This window comes from Microplitis mediator, chromosome 11 (genome assembly GCF_029852145.1).
Source record: "Microplitis mediator isolate UGA2020A chromosome 11, iyMicMedi2.1, whole genome shotgun sequence".
NCBI lineage: Eukaryota > Metazoa > Arthropoda > Insecta > Hymenoptera > Braconidae > Microplitis > Microplitis mediator.
The window spans coordinates 18,167,235-18,191,263 of NC_079979.1; the positions used below are offsets into that span (position 1 = coordinate 18,167,235).

The 24,029-nt window shown below is 30.7% G+C and overlaps 2 protein-coding genes across 3 annotated transcripts in view; both read left to right on the plus strand.

The window, feature by feature from the left end:
* The window catches only part of LOC130677417 (alpha-2C adrenergic receptor), a 115,792-nt gene that overhangs the window by 76,644 nt on the left and 15,119 nt on the right, over positions 1-24,029 (plus strand). The window lies entirely within an intron of this gene.
* LOC130677418 (uncharacterized) lies at positions 10,818-12,625 on the plus strand. 2 transcript variants are annotated; one of them, XM_057484176.1, is made up of 3 exons: positions 10,818-11,048; positions 11,150-12,033; positions 12,398-12,625. In XM_057484176.1, exons 2-3 carry the CDS (start codon positions 11,507-11,509, stop codon positions 12,399-12,401), a joined length of 531 nt encoding a protein of 176 aa, XP_057340159.1. In that variant the 5' UTR covers positions 10,818-11,048; positions 11,150-11,506; the 3' UTR covers positions 12,402-12,625. The 2 variants fall into 2 exon arrangements, with proteins under 2 accessions (XP_057340159.1, XP_057340160.1); XM_057484177.1 differs by lacking the exon at positions 10,818-11,048 and having other exon boundaries at positions 11,138-12,033.

Sequence of the window (24,029 nt, forward strand, 5' to 3'; positions counted from 1 at the left end):
GTAGTCAAAATTAACATATTTCCCAAATAACATTGAAACGCCATAAGCAATCTATAGATATTTAATACACCGTGAAACGTGTTTTAAATGACTACAAAAAACTATAGTTTCGCTCATGGCCTTAAACATAGAACACATTTAATGTGTTAAAATAATACACTTGTAACACACTTGGTTTTAGAGTGTAAAGTTCTCTGGGTCCATTTTTACACCAAAATTTTTTACAGTGCAGACTCACAGCCTCATACATGTCATATATATAGAGCATACATGAAAAATATCGAGAAATGAAATGTTAGTTCGACACTCGTGTGATAAATAATTTAAACATTTCTACTTCGCTTCTTAACTTTTGCCAACAGAATTAGAACAGAGAGAAAAGGAAGTGAATGAGAGAAGGAAAAAGAGTGGATGAAGCAAGTAAAATTTATAAAATCCTTTTCACTGCTATGACGACAAGTTTAATCTTTTAGCAAAAGAAAATATAGGTTTTAGCTTGCTTTACAACCATATTTTCGTCTGGATCATACTCCGACCCACACTCTCAGTGTATCCATAATTGAATTTTATACTTGGACCACTGTGCTTTCATCTCCTTCTATACTAACGGCAATGCTTAATATATATATACATATACCTTTTCAATATTATATATATATATATAAACTTTTCTATACATTTCCATGTAAATATGAAATTCATTTCAACCTGTAATTGATTTCAAAAAGTTTAAATCTCTTTGATAACAATATAATGCCTCGAAAAATTATTAAAATCCTTACAATGGAATTTAAAATTTCACCAATCAATCACTATTATAATACGATAAAAAATTGAATTCAGTTTATACAAACGATCAGTGTCTAAAATTTACAGTCAACATAAAACATTTCCAGCTCATAATTTTCCGTCGAGATATTCCGAGACTCAAGTGATTTTTAACCCTCCGACTTGTAATTTAAGTAAACTTTACTTCACTAAATTTGTGTAACAACCATGATAACCACCCAGTATCATTACAATTAAATATAATCATCATAAATCATGAAAAACCACATCATAAATAGTGAAACTCAATATTTTCATTTCCGTAATAGCTTCTTCTTATCATAAATTATCATCATACTCGTACTGTAATTATTATTATTTTTAATCTTGTACTCAGTGTAATAACAAAAGACACCACTTTTTATCCTCGGACTCTAATACTCTTGCCTTCATTAAACTTTATTTATCCTTTAACCTTATACATTTCTTGGGTACACAAAAAATAAACAATAATACATTAAATAAAATAAACCAACCTCGCTACCTTTGTTCGTTAACTACAACATACATTTATATATATATATATATATATACTGTTTATTATATACCTCCTGGTTTGTTAGAAAATTTTCTTCCTGCAGAGTATATTGTCACTGGAATTACATTGGATTTTGTGTAATCTAGCTAACATATATAGAGATATATGTGTATATATATATATATATATATATATAAATCCAAAGCACTTAGAACTAACGATTGTATGTATTTACTTGCGTACAACTGTACATTAATTCTTAATGTCTAGACTTCGGAGCAACAGTAATAGTAGTTATATATATATATAAATATATGTAGGTATCTAATTGACGATACGACTAGTTCATGGCATTAATGCACTTTATAACCTGAGGGATTAAGGTCTTTCTCTTTTGTTTGTAGAATATCTCGTATTTGTGCTAAAGTTTACTCTCCAACAAATTTTATTTTTCATTTCTATTCACTGCGCTGCACTTTATATATTTATGTGTATATGTACAACCCTTCTAGGCATGTAGAAAATTCACCGCAAATGCCGGATTCCTTAGCAGACTTGGTAATGTTATTACAAGTTAACTTTTGAAGCAGACCCTTTGACTTTGCTTATTTACTTAACGTTTATTTGCGTCGTCTTGATATTTACTGTTTTCTTGTATTTACAATTATTCTCACTTTACTTTCTTCGAAAACTAACATCGACTACCAACAACAACAGAAGTACTTTTGAGTAACTTATGTTTTTTTTAATGTTAATTATCCGGATAAAAATGACAAGATTTTGAACAAAAAAATCGGTCTGTCAGATGACCCTGCGGGCCAGCCCCAAAACTTCCCGCTGTTTTCGAGCTCGTTGAGCTCGAAAACATTATTGTGAATACATTTTCGAGCTCTTCGAGCTCGCAAATACTTTTGTATGCCATTGTTTTGTAAAAAACCATTTTTTAGCATTTCTTTCTCCCACGATATCTCGCGAACGAATTAACCGATTTTGATGGTTGAGGCGGCAATCGACGTGTTTTATCAAGTTCTAAAGCTGATCAAATTTTGAAATCGATTTATCGAGTCGTTTTTGAGAAATTTCGAAAAAACCAAAAAAAAATTTTTTTTTGAATTCTTTCGTCAACGGTTTCTCTTGAACGAATGAACCGATTTTGATGGTTGAGGTGGCATTCGACGCGGCTTATAGAGTTTTAGAGCTGATTAGATTTTGGAATAAATCCATCGAGCAAATTAAAAGTTATCCAAATAAAACATTTTCGAAAAAATTTTATTTTTGAAATATCTCTGAACGCACCCTACCGATTAAGTTCAAATTTTTACGGCTTCAAGACATTAACAAGCCGCGTCGAATGACACCTCAACGATCAAAATCGGTTCATCCGTTCAAGAGTTATGAATATTTACATACATACATACGTACGTACGTACGAACGTACGTACGTACGTACGTACACACATACATACACTCGGACATCATCGTAAAATTAGTCAGGATAGCTTCCTAGGACCTCGAAACGTCGACATCTGATGGAAATTCGATTTTCGTAAATCGGACCGAAACCAATAACTTCCCGAATTTTTGAAAATTTACAATTTTCTTAGCGGGAAGTTAAAAAAAAATCTGAAAACCGTCTGACTCTGCAGACCAGCCTCAAAACCCCGCTGTTTTCGAGCTCAGGGAGCTCGGAAACATTTTTACTTGTAAATTTTTGAGCTCAAAAATTTGTTAGGCCGGTAAACCATACCTTCGCTGAAAAATTATAATTTTTGTCCGACGATATCTTTAGATGGAATGAACCGATTTGAACATTCTTGGTGACAATCGAAAGGGCTCAACAAGACTTGAAACTGATTACATTTTGATGCGAATCGGGCGAGTGGTTTATAAGTTATACGCAAAAAACCAAAAACAAAGAATATTTTTAATTTTTATTCTTCGTATAACTCGTAAACTACATGACCGATCTACCCCAAAATCTAATCAATTCTAAGTTTTGGTGAGCTCTTTCGATTGGTATCAGGCGTTTTGAGCACCTGACAAAATATCCCCGACAAAATATCCCCATGAAAAGAAAGCAAAAATAATGAAAAAAGCCAAAAAAACTGACACAAAACTGGGGATATTTTGTCCAGAGATATTTTGTCGGGGATATTTTGTCAGGTGCTCAAAACGCATGGAACCCTTTCGATTGCCACCAAGTACGTTCGAATCAGTTGATACGTTCCAAAAATATCGTTGGACAAAAAAAGTTTACACACACACACACGCACATACACACGGACGTCCATCCGGAAATAGTGAGAATAGCTTCCTAGGACCTCTAAACGTCGACATCTGATGGAAACTCGATTTTCGAAAATCGGACCGAAACCAATACGGCTGCCCAATTTCAAAACACAGTAACTGACAAATTTTCGAACTCGATATTTTAGTATTTTTGGTTCCAGTAGAGTCTTGTGAACATGATTCGATGCATATTTCAAAAATTTTATTTTGGTCAGTTACTGTATTTTGAAATTGGGCAGCCGAATAACTTTCCTTTTTTTGAAAATTTGAAATTTTCTTAGCGGGAAGTTTAAAATTGAGATCCATTTTGCGATGTGGAATTTAAATTTATTAAAAAATTCAAGTGGTTTATTTTACTTTATATTTTATAAATAAATAAAACTGTGAAATTCTGTGATATTGGTCGTGATAAATTAAATAGATTTATTGTAAAAATTTAATTTATTCGAGAAAGTAATGATTATTTAAAGTGACAGCTGAAAATTTAGTACGCGGTTAAGACCATATGTCTTTCATCCCCGGTTATTTTCCAGAATCTAATGGATACGATTTCGCGGTCGCCTCACCCTTTCCTTCGAATGCTGTTACATTTCAAAATGTCTCTTATATTAGCAGCTGGTGCTTCCGGTTGGGTAGTGGAGGTTAAAGTTGTCGTAGTAGTACAAGTAGACAGTAGATACTAGACAGTAGACACTAGACAAGTACATACGACAAGACAGGCATTGAGCCAAAAGCCAGACACGATGACACAACTCAAGGTTTTGGTTTTAAAAAAAATTATCCTTCAAAATTTTATATTAAATGGATGGAAAATGATAAATGGTCACGTATCATACGTCCATTTCTACATCATATATATATATGTATATATTTTCTGGTTGGATGTTTGCCGAAAAGTTTTTACAATAACTTATATTATTTTAACAATAATAATAATAAATATAAATAATTTTTGATGTCAAGCATAAGATATTTTATTTTTATAAAATAAAATGACGACAGTGGGATGTAATAACGAGATTTAAATTAAAAGACCGGTGAAAATGAAATAAAAAGTGTTTACAAGTGGAATAAAATATAAATAATGGGTATTAATAAAAAATAAGTTTGATGGTGGAGAGAACACTTGGACAGGAGAAAGAGCCAGGGGAAGAAAAGAGCGGAAGGAAAAATATACGAGGGCGCGATAAAAACATAGCATCGTGATTTACATCGAGAGTCTATCTTACTCGGCAATTTACTGACGTACTCGCTCTAAATCTCGGCGAAAATATTATTGCTTTGCAACGATGATATAAATATGGAGGAAATAATAATGATAAGTAAAGCGGGTAAGAGAAGACAGAAAAAAAGTTATCAAATTTTTTTACACGATGGAATTATTTTTGTATTTTACCGCCTTTGGATTTTTTGTAAAACTATTATTTGGAGACGAAGAAATTAAATCAAAAGTAATTAAAGATATTTTAATTATATAGTTGTAATTTATGTAAATAAATTCAATGAATTATTAAATATTATTTAATTAAAATTTTTTTTGTCCAAGTGCGAAATTAAATTTTTAATTATGCAATGAAATGACAACTTTTTTTTTTATCAAAAAACTACTGGGTTACGAGAATTTTTTTTTTAATTTTTCGCGCGAAAAATTTAAATATTAAAAATTTTTAGTGGCCTATTTTACCCCATGCTCTTCTAATTATTAATTCACAAGAAATAATAAACAAAAATTTTTTCCGTTTTCTGTTAAATTAAATTTGCCAACGTTCACTCTAAATTCTGGCTCGGTAACCTCACGTATAATGCGCGAAATTAATACCCCAGGGTTTAAAAACAAATATGTCGTTAAATTAACTCAATCTGCTGATTTCGCAGAAAATATCTGACCATCAACACTTATTAATATTCAAACTATAAATTATCCAACCCATACAAAGTCGCCGAGCTTAGAAATTTTTCCATAGATCGGCTGATGCCTGGTTTGCAATGATTGGCCAATAAATGGCTAACTATACTGGCCCGTGCATGGTTGGCCAACGGTTTGGTCAAGTGCTCTTGATACCAAGCTTTGGCCGATGATTGATTGCCACGATTGGCCAATGCTTGGCATATCATTATCATCCGATATTTAGCCGATCTTCGGCCGATGCTTCAAAATTGGCAGCCGTTCACAACCCAGTAATGGGCCGATTCTGTTTTTTTCGTATGAGAAGACTAATTTCGTACCGAAATTTGTCCAAAGCAGCTGCCAACCTGATTTCCAATTTTTTTTTTTTTTTAATTTTTAATTAAAAATATTTCCCGCGTCCTTCATTTTCAGTAGCAGTAAAAAATAAATTTGTAAAGACGTTATTAATCAGTGTGTAATAATATACGGCTCTATATATTAATTTCAAAAATGCTAAAAAAGCAGTCGCTTTAATTGGATAGAATAAAAAATAAATTTCTAAAGGCTTAAAAGAAGTTTCCGCACGAAGAATTAAGGAAAATGATGAATAAAGATGTAGTTTAAATAGAACAAGAGCCAGCTAAGAGCTAACAATAGTGAAGATTAAATACCACTAGCGCTATTGCATGTACTTGGAGAGCAGTGATAGCAGTAGTAGTAGAGCTAATAGTTGTTGTAATAGTAATAGTAGTAGTTGTAGGTAGACTTAGGTAATATGGTTACATAGGGTGACACAGAGTTAACGGAGCGCGAGAGGTAAAGCTGCTTGACGAGGGCTAGACACATTGTGTGCTCCATAAAACTATCATCGAGCTAGCTTACGGTAGAAAATTTAAATAAAAATATTTATTTATGTATGTATATATAGATAGATCAGACTGTCACTTAGCGGTGACATTTTTTTCGTGCTCTATTCAAAATCATTAAATGTAAAAAAAAATGATGCTCAAAGCAGAGCCCTTACTTTGAATTTTAAAAGGTTACTCAGGACGCAAATATATATTGCCGGTCTTATTTAGCGAGACATGATATAAAACTGTCGAGCGTAATAAAGTTTAGAGATGTGCGAATAATTGATAAGATTTGAAACTATAGAAAATCCTAATTGATAAAGAAATTTTTAGCACGTGAACTTGAAATTTAATTTTTGAAATTTACCAATCCCGGGTCAAAAATAAAACTTGATTTAGACTTGGTTTACCAAGTCGAAATTGGGAGCCGTTTTTCACAAGTCAAACCCGACTTTTTTTTACGGAGATATGAAATACATTTTTCGACTTGGTTTAGACTTAACTGGCTTACTTAGTCACGATTTGAGACGAAAAAGTTTAAATCAAGTCGAAATTGAATTGGTTTAGACTTATTCGACTTAAAATGTAAGGCGGAAAAGTTTAAATCAAGTCGAAACTGACTTGATTTAAACTTATTCGACTTAAATTACAAGGCAAAAAAGTCAAAACTAAGGTGAAATAATTTTTATACACTGTAAAAAAAATTGTTTGAATTTTCAAAGATTGTATATAACGCGATATTAACATACATTTGTGCTTGAAATTTCATTACTAATTTCATATAGAATTTAAAATACACGTGTTTGAACTTTCAAATTAACACTGGATTTTCAAACACTTTTTTTTGAATTTTCAAATAAGTTTTATGAAATTTCAAATAGAATTTTCAAAATTCAATATATGTTTTAGAATTTTCAATACTTGCTTTGAAAATTTAAAAATCAAGTATAAATTTTAAGTACGTTTATTAAAATTCATATTTTTTTTCTTAATTTTGAATACCAGCTTGATTATTAAATCACGTATATTAAATTTGAAGCTTTTTTTATTGTAAATACAATTCAAATATCTAGTTATGAAAATTCAATTCCTTTTGTATTGTAATTTTCAAATCATTTTTAACAGTGTATATCAAGGCGACAATAAGATGAATCAACAACTTTATTTCGACTTGATTCAGCAAGTCAAAAGTAAGGTCAATGACTATCGTACTCGAAGTAAAGACGAACAAGTTCAAACTAAGACCAAAAAATACGAATAAGTTGAAATTAAGATGAAAAAAATTTAAACTAAGTCGAAAAAGTCGAGATCTTATCGAAAAATCGTCGGCAAATCGATAACTTCTAAAGAAAATAAGGTGACGCGAGCTCGAATCAAGTTTTATGTTTGACCCGGGAAAACATTCGAATTTGAATTATTTTTAAATTTACGGATAATTAGAATTTTTAGAATTTCTAATTCAATACTATGATTCATTCGTCTTTTCATAAGCAATTCTCTAGAAAAATATTATTCAATTACTTTAAGTGGTGTTACAATTTCAGGAAAAAAAATGTTCATTTAAAAAAATTCAAAGTGACTTTTTAAAATTCAAAAGGCTGCACTTTGAGGTTTTTTTTTTGTATACTAAATTTTGAATAGAGTGGAAAAAGTATTGCTGCGAAATGACACAATCTAGTATACATACATATACCTGCGCATATATTTTTAAAAGAGCGACTTGGATGTCTACGTACAAGGATCAAGTGAAATATTTTCGCGGCAGATAAATGGTCTTAAAAGTTTGCATAATACATATGCAATTAGGGGTGGAAAAGGCAAACGCCTATGTATTACACGTACACACGTGTTATATGAATATGTTTTGTGTCTAGCGGGTGATACGAGAAATAAGTTTGTGTAGTGAGGGGATAAACTACTGCTATGTGTGTGTATATATTATACTTCACATAGTTGGAAGGAAATCCACGGATGTGGAAAACGCTCGCAACACACGATCCATTACTTCACAGATTTTAATGGCTTTTGCATTTTTTATCGCCGTTATGTACATGTATACATTTATAATAAGCGAACGGAAATGTAGAGCAAAGTGCCATAGTCAAACTTTTTTATTCTGATAAATTATTAACTATTGATGGAAATTTCAATTTTTACTTTTAATTATTTTATACTCCATCTGTACGAAAAATTTTTACTCATTTAAAATTCATACGACGACCCGGGGCAAAATGAGACACCATTTTTTAGACAAAAAAAATATTTTAGTTCAAAAAGACAATGAGGTTAGTTGGTCAGTCCAAAAATTTTTTTTTGTGGCCCATTTTACCTCAGGGTCAGCTTCTTCCAGTTTTTAAAAATTTCAAATTTCCTTGCCTAGACTGACCAACTTGCCCACTTTTTATTAAAACTGTCACCAAGAATTTTTTTTTCTTTCAAAATTCCCTGGTTAAACAACTGAATTCAACCGAATTAAGAATTTTAATTCTGTTATATTCTGTCGAATTCTGCAAAACAGAATTCAACTGAATTGAAAATTTGAATTTGAATTGAACAGAATAAAACCGATTTAAAAATTTCAAATTCGTTTTAATTCAGTTTAATTTGGATTCAGAACCAGAAATCGGAGAATAATTTTCGAATTAATCAGAATTAAACCGAATAGAATTATTTAAATTCGTTTTTATTTGGACAAATTCTGGTTTCCTGCCGAATTAGACAGAATTCATTTGTAAGTTAGGTACCGAATTAACAGAATTTATCTGAATTAAATAGAATTAAAAATTTAATTCTGTTATATTCGATCGAATTCAGTTGTTTAATCAGGGTCAGTGTCTCATTCTACCCCGGGTTCCCTTACATTCACGACCACTAGCAATCTGGGAAAATAAAAAAGCCCGCGAATGAATCGAAATTCAAAAAAAAAATGATTACTTGATAATCAACACACGGGCATTTGACATAATAATCTAATGCATAAATTGAATTAGGCACTTGATTCATATTGACTACTAAATCTATCTCTCCACTCATTCAGCCGGTTGTTCTCTTGCGTCTTTGACGGGAGCCAAGTCACCAAGGGGCCTAATTGGATTAACGAATCAGCCGATATTGAATCAACAAATTCATCGGACCGTAATTTGGTTGCAAACTTGCTCTCCTGATTCTCAGCTTGACATTTACCTAGTCCTTGATGAGGAGACGTCTAATTCATCCTCTTCTCGTTTGATTCACTCAACAAAAATTTATGTCAATCAGCTTGCTAGATCACCAAATAAATACCATACCAATAAATATATAATATTATCAGTGTAAAAAAGTTTTTTAATATTTATTTCTGTCATAAATATATTTTCTTTCTTACCCCCATTCAATAAATCACGTATAAGACTGCTCTCCATGTCTGAACCATAAGATTATACTACAAATATAATATATATTCTTATGTTACTGACATATTTTTATTATAAATTTTCATTCCACAATATTGAAAAAATTTGCACAAGATTTATTATTTATGCATCTTTTTACTTTTTTTTTTTTACTCTTCTTTATCCATACCAAGACTCGGGTTAAAATCGAGTGACGCATCTTGACAGGATAATAATAAATAAAAAAATAAATAAATTATTAAACCACTGCAGAGATACCAACTCTCGATGTACACATATCTATATAACGTAGTCATATTTTTTTCAATCTCGTACCGAGCCTTCTGTATGTCAATATTTATTTAACCTCCAATATTACATAGACTCGAAGCCTTTATTAATAAATACGGAGCTGCGTGCAAACGAACACAGGAATTTTAATGAATAAATAGACGAGTGAAAAATTATTAAAATTCTACGTGTTGGAAATTTAATAGTAATTATTTTCAAAAGATACTTTTTATGGTTACAGTCTATGGTATCGCAATTTTTAAACTAATCAGCGAAATAAAACACTAGTGACAATAATCGGTGGAAAAATATTCTTTGGATTTACGTTGGCTATTAATTTATTTTTATTCTTATGGGAAAATATTTCTATTGACCATTGGAATGAAATTTTAATGGGAAATAATTCCATTAACCACGAAATTTAAATTTTCAATGGAGGATACTTCCAATAGCCATCAAATTTTAATCTCAAAGAAAAATGATTCCACTAGAATTAAATCTGAATTTTCAGTGAAAATTATTTCCATTGGAAATTAAATAAATCTGCATGGAAAACCCATACGGAAAAATTTGAGCAGCCCTTGGACTATAATATGGACTCCCATACTGTAAAAAATTTTTGAACCCGGTGTAGTGTAAATGGCTCGGTGTAAAAATTTTGGTGTGAAAATTACACGAAATTCGGTGTTAAATTTAGGCGGTGAATTTGAAATTTTGACACCGCCAAACGTGGAAATTTATAATTCATGATAATTTTGCGTTAAGAAGAAAAATTTAAACGCAGTTTAAAAATTTGTGTTAAATTTAAGGGGTTAGGGGTAGTCAGAATTTTCAAAAAATCGATTTTTTTTTTTTTGCATTTTCTTAAAGTATAATATTTTTAAAATATTGTGTGAAAATTTGAAGTGAATCCGACAAATTCTTTTCGAGTTATTTAACAATGACCAAAGGACGCTCGGGTGCTACGTGGCATTCGAGAGCAGGTAGCTAGAAACAGCTGCAAGCAACCGACCTTTCGGGTTTCATTGTCATGAATATCTCCCCATTTTAATGTATGTATAATTATATATATATATATATATATATATATATATATATATATATATATATATATATATATATAAATCCTTCTACATATATTCACAATTTGTAGGTAGTACAAGAACTGAAAAATAATTTTTGGTTGCCAGTATACCTGTAGTCGTTGCACTGATCAGTCGATAGTTTTGTGATAAATTATTTCTCAAGTGAATTAAATTATTAACCATGGGACGTGATTCTAGAAAGGTTTCAAGAGAACTTCGGAGTTCTGAAAAAATTAATAAGTCGCGTTCAGTCAAAAGAAAGAATGTTTTTAATCCGAAAACAGCCGAACGTGATGAAAGTATTCAGAGTACATCTTCTAAAAAATTAAAACAAAACACTGAAGATGATGTACCTGAAGACAGCAGTACTGAATTTCGAATAATAAATTTGATGAAATTCGAGTGATGAAAAACCGAATCATGATATGTGTCCAAAAGGCGAAGAATCTTGGTGCTCTTACCAGCGCGCTGAAGCAAGAGGAGAGCTTGATACCTATTCTCACGATTATTCTCCCTTACCTTCTGATGTTTTAAAAGCTATCAAGCCTATATACGAAGGTCTTAGTAATGAAAATTTACTTTCAAGATGTGTAGGTGGATTCAATCAGAATAATAATGAAAGCTTTAACCAACTAGTATGGAAAATATGCCCAAAAACGGTAAATACTAGTTTTACTGTCGTACAAATAGCTGCATACGTTGCTATGTGTATATTTAATGAGGGTATAAATTCAGTATTAGTCTTGATGAATACACTAGGACTTAATTGTGGGCCTAATTCTCATCGGTATGCAGAAAGAATGGATGCTGCACGTATCAAAGTAGCAGATAAGCGCGCTAATGATAACACCCGAGAAGGTCGATTGCAACGTAGGCACCAGCAAATCAATATTTTGGAAGCTGCTATGACGGCTGAAGAGCTATTATATGGTCCAGGAATAGATGACTCAGTGTAAGTTATTAAATAATTCTTATAATTCGACATAAATCCATAGCAAAACTTTAAATGCGTTTTTCTCAAAACTATGTTTTCTGAACTGGTGATCACTGTAACTTAAAAACTGCTCGGTAGATTTCAATAAAATTTATTGTACTTTTGAAATACATTAAAAACTCGTGCCTGATCGAAGGATTTTTTTTTTTTTCAAAAATTTCGATTTTTTTTTAACAATAAACTGTCGGTTTTTTTCTCGAAAATTTGAAAAAAATTTCCTGAGGCCGCCATTTTGTTAATTTCGAAAAAAAAAAAAAAAGCTTCGATCAGGCACAAGATTATCTATTAATAAAACTAATTTTTCTTGTCCGATTGATTTTAGATGAATCTCCAAGGACTTATGATGATCACCGCAAAGGACTTCGGGAGGAACGGGCTCTACAAAAACAGCGATAACTTTTTGAATTATTAATTTTTTTTTTTGAAATTTTCGTGAAGTCAAATCGAAACGTGTTCTAATAAAGCTATGTTTTTATTTTTGTCAAATAAAGTAATTAACTACAAAAAAAAAATTATTGAAAATCATCATTTTTTCAGGCCTCTGAGTACCCCTAACCCCTTAACACAAATCACATGTCCCAAATGGTCCACTCAATTTTTTGGGTTAATTTAACACATTATTCTTGTGTCAAACCATAATACGGGTTTAAAAATTGTTGAGATCAGACAACACATTAAACTTTAGTTAAATTTACACTTGATGGTGTCAAATAATTTACACAAAATATTTAACCATTCAATTTTTATACAAGAACAAAAAATTTTAAACTGTGTATCCAAATAAAATTAATGCAGTTTTTAATTAAATACACAGTTAAAAATATTCAATGATCGTTTGTTGCTCAATAATTAAAATTACGAGTAACACGGAATGGTGTAAAAAAAGTTGATTACACCGTAGAAAAATTACACGGATGGAAAATTTACACCGAGAAAATTTCACACTACACGGCCGTGTAAAGTTCTCTGGGTCCATTTTTACACCGAAAATTTTTACAGTGCATAGACAACGATATTTACGGAAATACTGTTGCTGCAACAGGAATAAATCCTATAGTATGAGCAGCTACAAGATCAGCCCTGTTGCAGCTACAGGACTGATCTTGTGAATATTACGGGGCTTTCATGTTGTAGCTGCAACGCAAGTCCTGTAGCTGCAACAGAACTAAGTCCTGTAGCTGCAACAGAACTAAGTTCTGTAGCTGCTACAGAACTACGTCCTTTTGCAGCAATAGTTTTTTTTCCGTGTAAGATTTCATCCAAAAAGTTAAAGAAAATCGATGCTGGATATAGATCTCTATATGAATTATTTAAATAGGGTTATTTTGTATGCAAACTGCTATTCCAAGAGCAGTAAACCTACTGAAAAATTATGAGTTCCAGGTAAATATACGAAAAGTGTAGTAAAAAAAATGCATACTGAGAATGCAAATTGCTCTTCATAATAATTTTTTTCTTCACTTTCTTCACTTTTGACGCCTCGACCTTTTTCTTGCACTTTTGCATGTCAGCAAACGTCGTATGTATTAAAGAGAACGACGACGAGCAGTATTCACTGGCTCCCATCTTAATAAACTGGCAATCTTTGAATGTTAATGACAAAAAAAATAATTTTTTTATTTTATGACTCGTTATTAAATTTATCCGAGTTCTAGAGTAAAAGTTTGTTCACTCAACTGCATGATTACATGAATTATAAATGTAATATCCCAGAACTCATTTTATCGTTATACATTTATTATAAATATATATCGAATGCATGTGTAAATAAAAATTTAAATGGGTTTATTTTTGTTTATTTATGTGAATTAATATTAATATCGCGGAATGTGGGTGCCGAGTGGCCGGATGAAATTTTTAATTAAAAATTTTAAATACCTGGAAAGTGAACGAAATTAATATTTTTATTAAAGTTGTTGCTTTTGTAATATTAAATACTTTACTTTTAGAGTTAATTAATTTTTCATAAGCGATTCTATTAAAAAAATTTTTTTTGTTGACCTTTCAAATGGATTTTTAATAGACACGAAATTAGTTATCTCTATTGATTCGAATTTAAATTAAATTTTAATTAAACCCGATTCATTAAAAAAATTTAAGTAAAAGTAAGTAAGCTCTTTCTTAATTATTATTTATTCAAATAATAATTATCAACAGTTTAATTTTCTTTTACAAGATGGGGTGCAACAAACGCTGAAAACTTTTACTTGTTTAAATTTATAATCAAGTTTTAAACTTTCATAAAAAATACTAATTATCACTTTTGGAAACTGATAAAATTAATTAGAGTTGATTAGTTGTTCAAAAGTATTTATTAATAAAACTGAATAGTGTTAACTATTTAATCTGTCAGTAATTTTTAACTAATTTAGTCTCTTTTTTTTTTTTTTGCAAACATGGATACTGATGGCAATTAATTACTGATGAGTAATCAGATCTCAAATTAAATAAATAACTTTGTCGTCTTTTTTATTCTGATGATTACTTATTATTTTAATAAATTAATATTTATGAGCATTATGATTGTGATTTAAACACCCGTTAATTAATATTATTTTATTATTAATTAATGCCATTAAACTTTTAAAGTCGCAGTAAAAAAAATCTAAATCAGTATTAAAAAAAAAAACTTAAACACGCGAATTTACTTTTATCTTTATAATTAGATTTAGATATATGAAAATATATGCAGATCTGTAAATATATGTTAATTAGAAAAAGTATTTTATTTTTTATAGTTACACTGTAAAAAATTAGCGGAGTGAACGCGGAGTAAATCCAGAGTGAATGCGGAGCGGATGACTGTTTATTTATTTAATTCCCTCGGAGTGAAATTTACTCCGTAGGGAAGTTCATTTTTTTTTACTTCAGATCAGAGTGAATGCGGATTGAAATAAAATCAACACCACTCCGAAATCACTCCGCTGAAAAAACAAACTCCTTATTTACTCCGTATGCAGAGCGATTTTTTTTTAAACTCCGAGACTCCGAGTGACGGAGCGAATTCGGATTTAAATAAAATCCGTAACTACTCCGAATTAACTCCCAATTTTTTACTGGGTAATAAATAATATTAAATAAAATAAATTTTGGTATCGAAGACGCGGATATTTATTTAAGTTTTTTTACATCAGTTTAATATTTACATTGACGACTTAGAGATCAAAGCAATCAGTATCATCAATATTAATATATACCACATATCCTATTTGTCACTAATGGAGAATACTAATGACATACTAGTGTACTAATGTCACTCTAACTAATTAATTATTATGCCAAAGCGTTACCGTGCGGAAATAATTAATCGTCAGTGTTTTTAGCGTGACTATTTTCAAGAGTAGGACTTAATAATGAAAACGATCGAAACGTTATACTTTTACAAGACTATTGACTCCATGTAGCAGATAAATTTTGAAGCATTATGTAGTTAGAATATGCAGGAGGGATAAGACACGTGAAGCAGCGGGAGAATGGTAATAAAAGAACTGTAAAGTTGTAAAGACGGCAGTACGGGTCGTTAGACCCGATGATGGTAATGATAATGCTGATGCTGATGCTGATGGAAAAGCCATAAAAACCTTTAAACTAATCGTTATGCCCCTCAATAAATAACCATCCGATAAAGCTAAGTAGTATTTTTTAAACTTTATTCGATAATTATGCACAAGCGTCTCAAAATGCGACAAATTTCCCTTCTCTTATTTCCACATATTTTTGGCTATAAAAAAGTTTCAATAGATATCGTTAAATTTATCTGTTCATTTCAGTCTATACTTTCTTAAGTTGGCGTAAAAAATTACTCCAATCATCGGGGAATGTTACAACATTTGAAAAAATTCGTGTTAAATCTCACTTTTTAGGAGATTTCATAGAAATCTATCTTTCGCATTTGTCCTCATGGTGGAATTTTCAAAGAATTTTACCATAATCTATCATAATTCATCGAGTAGGTTCCAAAAATACCATTGGTTCAAAAGTTTATATATGTATGTATATATAACGCGCCATGTTGCGACGATAGCGGCCACAATTTTTAACAGATCTTAACAAAACTTGGTACACTTATTCTATGAACGATTAGCTTGGTTAAGTTCGAAGATGAGCAAAATCGGTCAACTAGTTTAGAAATGGTGAACATTTGAAATTAAAAAAAAAACGAAAAGTTCTACTTTTTTTATTTTTTTCGTAAATAACTTTTTAACGGGTATATCTATCTTTATTACGTAAAAAGAACTTGATAGCTGATAGAAAAAGCTATATTTTCCTTTTTTTATTTTTTGTTTTACGATAATTGTTCGACTTTTAATAAGGGTTCAAAGTCATATAGGGGAGGGTGGGGCAGAGCGGCCCCCATGGGGTAGAGCGGCCCCCCTGAAATTTTGACCAAAAAAAAATTTTTTTTTTTTTCGACTAATTACTATAAATCCGATATGTTTGCGCATTTTTACCTCTACGCATGATATTTGGGGCAAAATGGACAAGCTCAAAATTTTTAAAAAGTGATTTTTTCATATTTTTATCGTCAAATTAAAAAAAAAATGATTATAATTCCACATTTCTAGCCCTACGCATAACACCTGGGGCAAAATGGACCAGCCGAAATTTCCGAAAAAATTATTTTTTCATATTTTTCGGCCGTTCCTCTATGTAAGAGGCAAATTTGGTCACTAAAAATTTATAAAAATTAAATTTTTTTTTTTAGTTGATAAATTTTTGAAATAAAGTAAAATTATAGAATTGATGTTTTTTTTTATTAAATAACAATTAGTAATTAAGGTAATCGAGAGTGAACGATTTTTTACGCTTTAAAAAATTTTTTTCGAGTAATATAAAACCAAAAATAGTTGTCAAGAGAAAGAAATACATTCTTAATGATGAAAACAATTAAAAAAAAAAAAAAACGAAAAAAAAAATTTTTTTATCACTTTTTGAAGGGGTGCCTCTGCCCCACAAAAAAAAAAAAAATTTTTCAGAATTTTGGCAAAATGTCCATAAATTTGTTCGAAATAGGACAAAAGCAAAATGATCTCTGCCCCACCCTCCCCTACTTATTAAAAGTGGAACAATTATCGTAAGAAATCTACTTCCATTTCGGATGCCGAATGGCCTTTTTTTTTATGAAACAAATTCTCAACACTAATTATTCCAACAAAAAAAAATAAATGATTTCTCTATAACTACACGGAAAAAAAAGAACTGTTGCTGCAGGAAAGTCTTGTAGTATTCACAAGATCAGTCCTGCAGCCACAGGAATAATTCTGACGCAGCTACAGGGCTAGTCTTGTGGCTACAACCGGAATAACCTGTAGCTGCAACAAGACTGATCTTGTAGCTGTAACAGGAATATCCTGCTGCAGCTACAAGATCATGCTACAGGAACGTTCCTGTTGCAGCAACATTTCTTTTTTTTCCGTGTATAAAGGGACCGGACGTATAGCGAAACACTTCTTTTGACAAAATATATTTTTTTTACACCCATAAAAAATAATAAAAGAAATTATTTGTCTCAAAAATGGTGTCGCATTTTTATCCATTTTTCCCTAATACCCATTACTACAAATAGAATCCTCTTATTATATTACCAATACACCAAATTTTAAAGACCTAAACTCCATGTACATCAATTTCAATGAATGTAGATACAGGAATGTACACCGCGAGGCTAAATGTCATATTATTCAAGACCACAAGTTTTGCATATTGTATGTCAGTACTGGACTATCGCGGTAGCTTAACTCAATGAGGTCCAAGCATATAATACACTCGACCTGAATACGTGTGTCGGAGCGATCTGAATCCACCGGAACGTGTATGCTACCAAGGGAAGGTAAAGGGGTTGAAAAGAGTGTAGAGCAAAGCGAGCAGAGCAGCCTGCAATGGTGTCTGTGACGCCCCTATATAAATATACATACATATATACAGCCGGTAAAGGAAGTGAAGGGTACAGGGCAAGGGTGTGTGGAGTCATCAAGCCAAAGTATGTGTGTCTGTCTATGGATATGTGTACTCTCCAGTGATGCACGCATAGTAGTGGAATAAATCGAGGCTACACGCACCGTCGCTCATCCCCTTTCGCCATATTTCATTAGCGTGCGTGTACCCGTTTGTCTCATATATATACGATCACCTGAAACCTGATTATATCACCTACTACTATGCCGAGTGATCCTAGTCCGTTTCCTATTCCCTCTTCGCCTGGCTCTCGTTTATCGGCTCCCTTTGCTCTTCGCGGCCCACATCCCAATGCACTTTCACAAGCCCGCGATTAATGTGCGAGTGTATATAGTTTATACAGTCTGTCCTGTGCTAAACTTTAGTACGTATCCATTCCACCCGTTTCTATCTGCTTAATTGTTCTACGCTCCAATATACATTCAGCTGGCTTCGGATAATTCGCTTAGTTTCACGTATTATCCAGCTCCCTCTCTATTAATATGACGGTTACTGTAAGTCTGATATTATTTATCATGTAATGCCGCTCGCGTGATATACATTGTTTCCAGTTGACGTGCCTTTATATATATTTTATTCAAATATTTATCTATTGTGTCATACAGGAAAGAGAAAAAAATTTATGTATAATGGCTACTGATTGATGATCGGTCACTCCCACTACTGGGCACCCGGGGTAAGATGAGACGATATTTTTTTATTGAGAAAAATTATTTTTGACAGTGCTCATCTAGTCTCGGGTCGACTCATTTACTTATTTATTTATTTATAAAGAGACCCAAAAGCCATATGGCCAATAACAGGGTCACAATTAGATACATAAGTATAACAACATATGATGTGATATCGAGTATTCGCATACAAAAAAAAATTATAGGATAGATCACTATGATTTGTCTTCAAAAAAATAAAAATATAAACAATAATATTGAAATATAATAAAAAAAGATAACAAAGAAACAAAATTTAAATTACATTTTTGAAGACAAGCTACTACACTGAAAAAAATAATTGGTAGCAGCTACCGATTGGCAGTTGGTAACAGCTACCGATTGGCAGTTGGTAGTTACTACCAATTATTTTTCGGTAGCCGCTACCGATTATTTCGGTACCAGTTATCGAAATAATCGGTAGCTGCTAGTGATTAATTTTTGGTAACAGCTACCGATTATTTCGGTAACGGCTACTGATTATTCGGTAACAGCTACTGATTATTTCGGTAGCCGTTACTGATTGGAATCGTTACCAGCTACCGAAAAAAAATCGGTAGCTGTTACCAAAAATTAGGTAACTGGTACTGAAATAATCGGTAGCGGCTACCGAAAAATGATCGGTAGTAGCTACCGATTATTTTTTTCAGTGTAGTGTAAATAGTTACCAGTGCGAAAGTTACCATAACATAAGAGGATGTATTTTTTTTTTTATTTTTTTTTATTACTTATACTAATGACGTAATTATAAAAAAATTGGCATTGAATTTCGGCTGACCAAACCCGCGCGTAACTACTGAAATCACAGATGACTGCTACCGCATGTCGATAATAAGCTAGTTGTCCCAGTTACGGCCCAATTATAGCCCAGGCTCGGTAACTAGCAATAAATTTTATCAAGTGGACGTTGATTTATACTTCATTTATTACAAATAAATTAAATATTGATACTATTATATATATATATATATATATATATATATACTTTTTTACGTATCACGAAACCGGTAGTGGAGTAAAGAAAATATTAATATAAATAAGTAATCCATAGTTATGAGATGCAATTATATATAATGAAAACACTGCATATGTTAAACTATCGACGCGTGTATACAAAAGCTCAATTTATGTATAACTATATATGTGCATATATATTTTTATAGTTTGTCACGCAGTTACGATTTTAACTACTTCGCTATTTTCTCAACTGTAAACTCAGTCATTATCAAAAAAAAATTTTTTTTTATTTTTTCCATGGATTTACGAGAGTCGCTTAGTGTGTGTTAATAAAATCCAGCCCAGGCTATATCCATATATATATATATATATATATATATATATATATATATATATATATATTTTTTTAGAAATTTTATCGCTTAACACACGTGCCGGATTTTAAATGGCTTTTTCTTTTATTTTATTTTTTAACCATCAAATATTTCTACGTACACGTCGAGTGTTGAATACACAAAGAGGCTTTGTCTTGCCGGTTATCTGGCCTTTGACCTAACTCTGACGTTTTACAACTTCACTCATATTTCACCGTACACACTATATGTGTACTCACAACTACAGGGATGTCGATCGATTTTAAAATAAAAAGAAAACAATTTAATAATAAAAAAAAAAAATCTATGTCACTTTTATTGAATTTTTTTAGTTTTATTTTTATTTTATTAACGTTTGTCGCATCAAGTTGTATATGAAACTTCAAAACTAATAAATTTATTCTTTCGTATTGTTTTTGAAACTGTCATAGCTACCGATCAAATAAATTTAAATAAATTTTTTAAACATTTTTACAAAATTTTTTTGAGTCTCTTTTGCCAAAGAAATTTTTTATCAATTCTTAAAATTAAATTCAAATTATTATTACTAAGAAAAAAATTCTGGTAAAGTAAAAACCCCTATACCCGCTCAGTACCAATAGTCGCTCACTTTCTGTTTAAGGCGTTTTTTTATAATTTTTATTAAAAAAAATTACAACTAAAAATATTATTATTGATAAATAATTATTTGTGAATCTAAATATATTAAAATATGATGTATCAAATTATTTTATAATAAATTATAAATTTAAATTAAATGACTGTTTTCAAAATCGCGCAAAGCCGGGCATTTTTTACTTTAACGTTCATTCGTTAGATTAAATTTGGGTTACGTCAAATTTTTTAAGAATTGTTGTAACTATATCTTATTAAATACATTTTTAAAATTCATGAAATTTAATATTATGAAAGAATAAAGTAGTATAATTTATAAATTATTTGTCCAAATCAATAAACTTATCATAGTTTAATTGATATTGTCTTTGAGCGACTATAGGGCCATGTGTTGGTCGAGTAATGGTACATGACAACTTTTAGTGAGCGACTATGGGTACACTCAATGACCTTATTTAAAAAATTAATAATAATTAATTATCAAGATTATTCTTCAAACTTAAATTTTATTCTAATACTCGAAGCTTCAAAAAATAACTAAAAAAAAAAATATGATTTTTCATTTTATTTATTAATTTATATTGAGTGATTCAATCTCACTCCAATGAAAAGTGAGCGGGCGTGGGGCTTTTACCTGATTTGACTTTTTTATTTTTAAAATTATTATTAATAAAGATGAATTTCTCTCCTTTATTTTTAAACATAAATTCACGTAAGTGAAGTGAAAATATGAAGTAAAATAATATGAGAATTTGAAGAAAGTGAAAAGAAGCTGAGCACGTACGTCGGGAATTCAAGACGAGAAAATGAATTGTGATGAGAATAAAGAGAGAGTAGATGAAGTAAAAATATGAGAGTAGTGTTGAGAAATATCTATACTGATATGCAGGAACCACGTGCTAGTGCACTATATACACTCCAAGAAAAGTTGTAGTACTGCAAGAAACAGCTCAAGTGTACCGACTAGGGGGTTGTTGGGTGCGCGAGTTCGTTATTTCAGGTGTCTCGTTATGCAACGCCTACGGCTTTGTTTTCCTCTCCCTATCTCTTTATCTTTTCTCTCTTACATTTGTTTTCATATTCAATATATAAACGTGTATAATATGACCCCTCGAGTTGACGCAATTTTTCATATATTTTTTATATTTTTGGTAATAATTTGATAAATTAACCGGTTCTGACTTTTTAAAAATAATTTTAGAAATTATGATAGGACTCAATTGAAAAACTAAAATTACTCATACAAATTTCAGAATTTGCTTTTTTTTTTTCATATTCTAAATTACGCTGCAAAAAATCCCCTCTGGAGTAAATTTCACTTTCAGCACAGAAAAAAAATTTACCTTGAGTCAAGAAAATAGTTTTGAAGACAAACGTTTTCGGGAATCAAGTCAAGATTTTATTGAGCCAAGAGAATTTGTCTTGGTTAAAAAAAATTCGTCTTTGTTAGTTTAAATTTCTACTTTATCTGAAAAAAATTAGGTCTCCAAAAAAATTTTTTTGAATCAAGAATATTTACCTTCAGTCAAGAATTTAATTTTTTCTGTGAGGGGATCAAATAAATAAACAGTCACCCACTCGAATTTACTCCGGATAAAAAATAAAAAAAATTACAACCGCAATTAAATTTTGACAAACCAAAATATTGCACTGGATGAAAATTTGGTAAATTAAGTTGATACTGAAGTCTAATAATTTTTGGATTTTTTTTTAAACAATAAATTATAAAAAAAAAGTATTTGAAAAAATTGCACCTATAGATTTTTAAATTTTCTACAAGTGCATATTTTTATTTTTTATTTTTTTGTAATCGATTTGTTAAAAAAAAAATTCAAGAATTTTCATTGTCTGTTAACTTCAGGATCATTAAATTAAGATGTATTGTCAATTAGTTCTACTCTATTAAAATAGTTAAAATTATCAAAATACCTCAACTTTGTTATTTATGAAGTGAACATTGTATTAAATTAATAAACAGAGAACATAATACACAAAAGAGGAAAATATATTACAATGTGAGCTTTCGTATAATTGTTCATGTGTACCTGAGTTAAACAGTAATTAAATTCACGGAATTTAACCATCATCTTTTCAGAATTGTGGCTAACGCGGATTATTATTTTACACAACAGTGATTACATTAATTACTCACGTCATTGAAATAACAATTGCCCAGGTATTATTTTTTATAGACCAACTTTGTGGTCTATTACAATAATTAATTAGCGAGTTTTCGTTTCGACCACAACAGCTTTAAATTTCAAATTTCTCATATTTATTTTCAGTGTAAATTAAGTAAGTAAAGAGTAATGTAAGACGGCGGTTCACTTGTGACGTCGATTCGTCAGTTTTACGACAAGTTTCCGCAACTTTTTTTTTTTTTTATACTTAATAAATTTTATATTTATACACATTCTCGGACGGTGGTTTTAAATCGCGGAAAATGTAGTTGAAATACACTGGAAGACTGGAAGCTTTTACTCCACAGCAATAAACTTTGATACGTATCATAAATTACTAAAAAGGTTTTTAAGAATAAAAAAAAAAAAAAAAAAAAAATGTCGATAAACTTTTATTTTTATTTTTTTAATATAAATTTAAATTGAATTCGTGATAAGAAGGAGGAAGCATGAGGCAAAATGGGCCAGCATAAATTTTTTATGAATTAAAATAATTGGGGCAAAATGGGCAAAAAAAAAATTTAGTGCTTGAAAATACGGGTAATTTTTTACTCGTACGTGAAGTCGATTTACTGCACGATGGTATCGACATCTAGGTAAACAGTCTGGGTAGAGAGAGTTTGCAAGGAGTATGTCGGAAAAAGTAAGGATGTTATAAAAGAAGGAAAACGTAAAAGAAGATTATTAAAAAAATATAAAAAAAGTTAAGGGCTTTTTGGTATTTCGACTGGAAGATCGACAACCGGACGACCGGTACAAATCTTACCAACAATCGTTTCTCGCTCCACATCTCTTATATTTTACTTTTTGTTTTACATCTTTCCTTACTTACTTCTTTACAGTCTTCCGGCACGGAAGTTTTTTTTTTTTTTTAACTGGATGTTGCATCCGATGAGTTATTTATTGTTTCTTAAAGTCTGATAACACAGAAAAAGAGAAAAAAAACTAAGCTCACAACAATGAGATATCGATTTTAAATTACACTTTTTAGTATCCAATTATTATTGTAATCGTAATTTTAATTTAAAGTCTCCAGTTCATGAACAAAATTAAAAATTAATTTAATGAATATTCCAATATCTTAAAACTTGAATTCTGAGTCAAGTATTAGAAATACGACAAATATGTATCAGTACATTTTTATAGGAAATTAAATTTCCTAT

Excerpts from the sequence above, each read along its gene's own strand:
- LOC130677418 (XM_057484176.1), top strand. The coding sequence starts at position 11,507 with ATGTGTCCAAAAGGCGAAGAATCTTGGTGCTCTTACCAGCGCGCTGAA.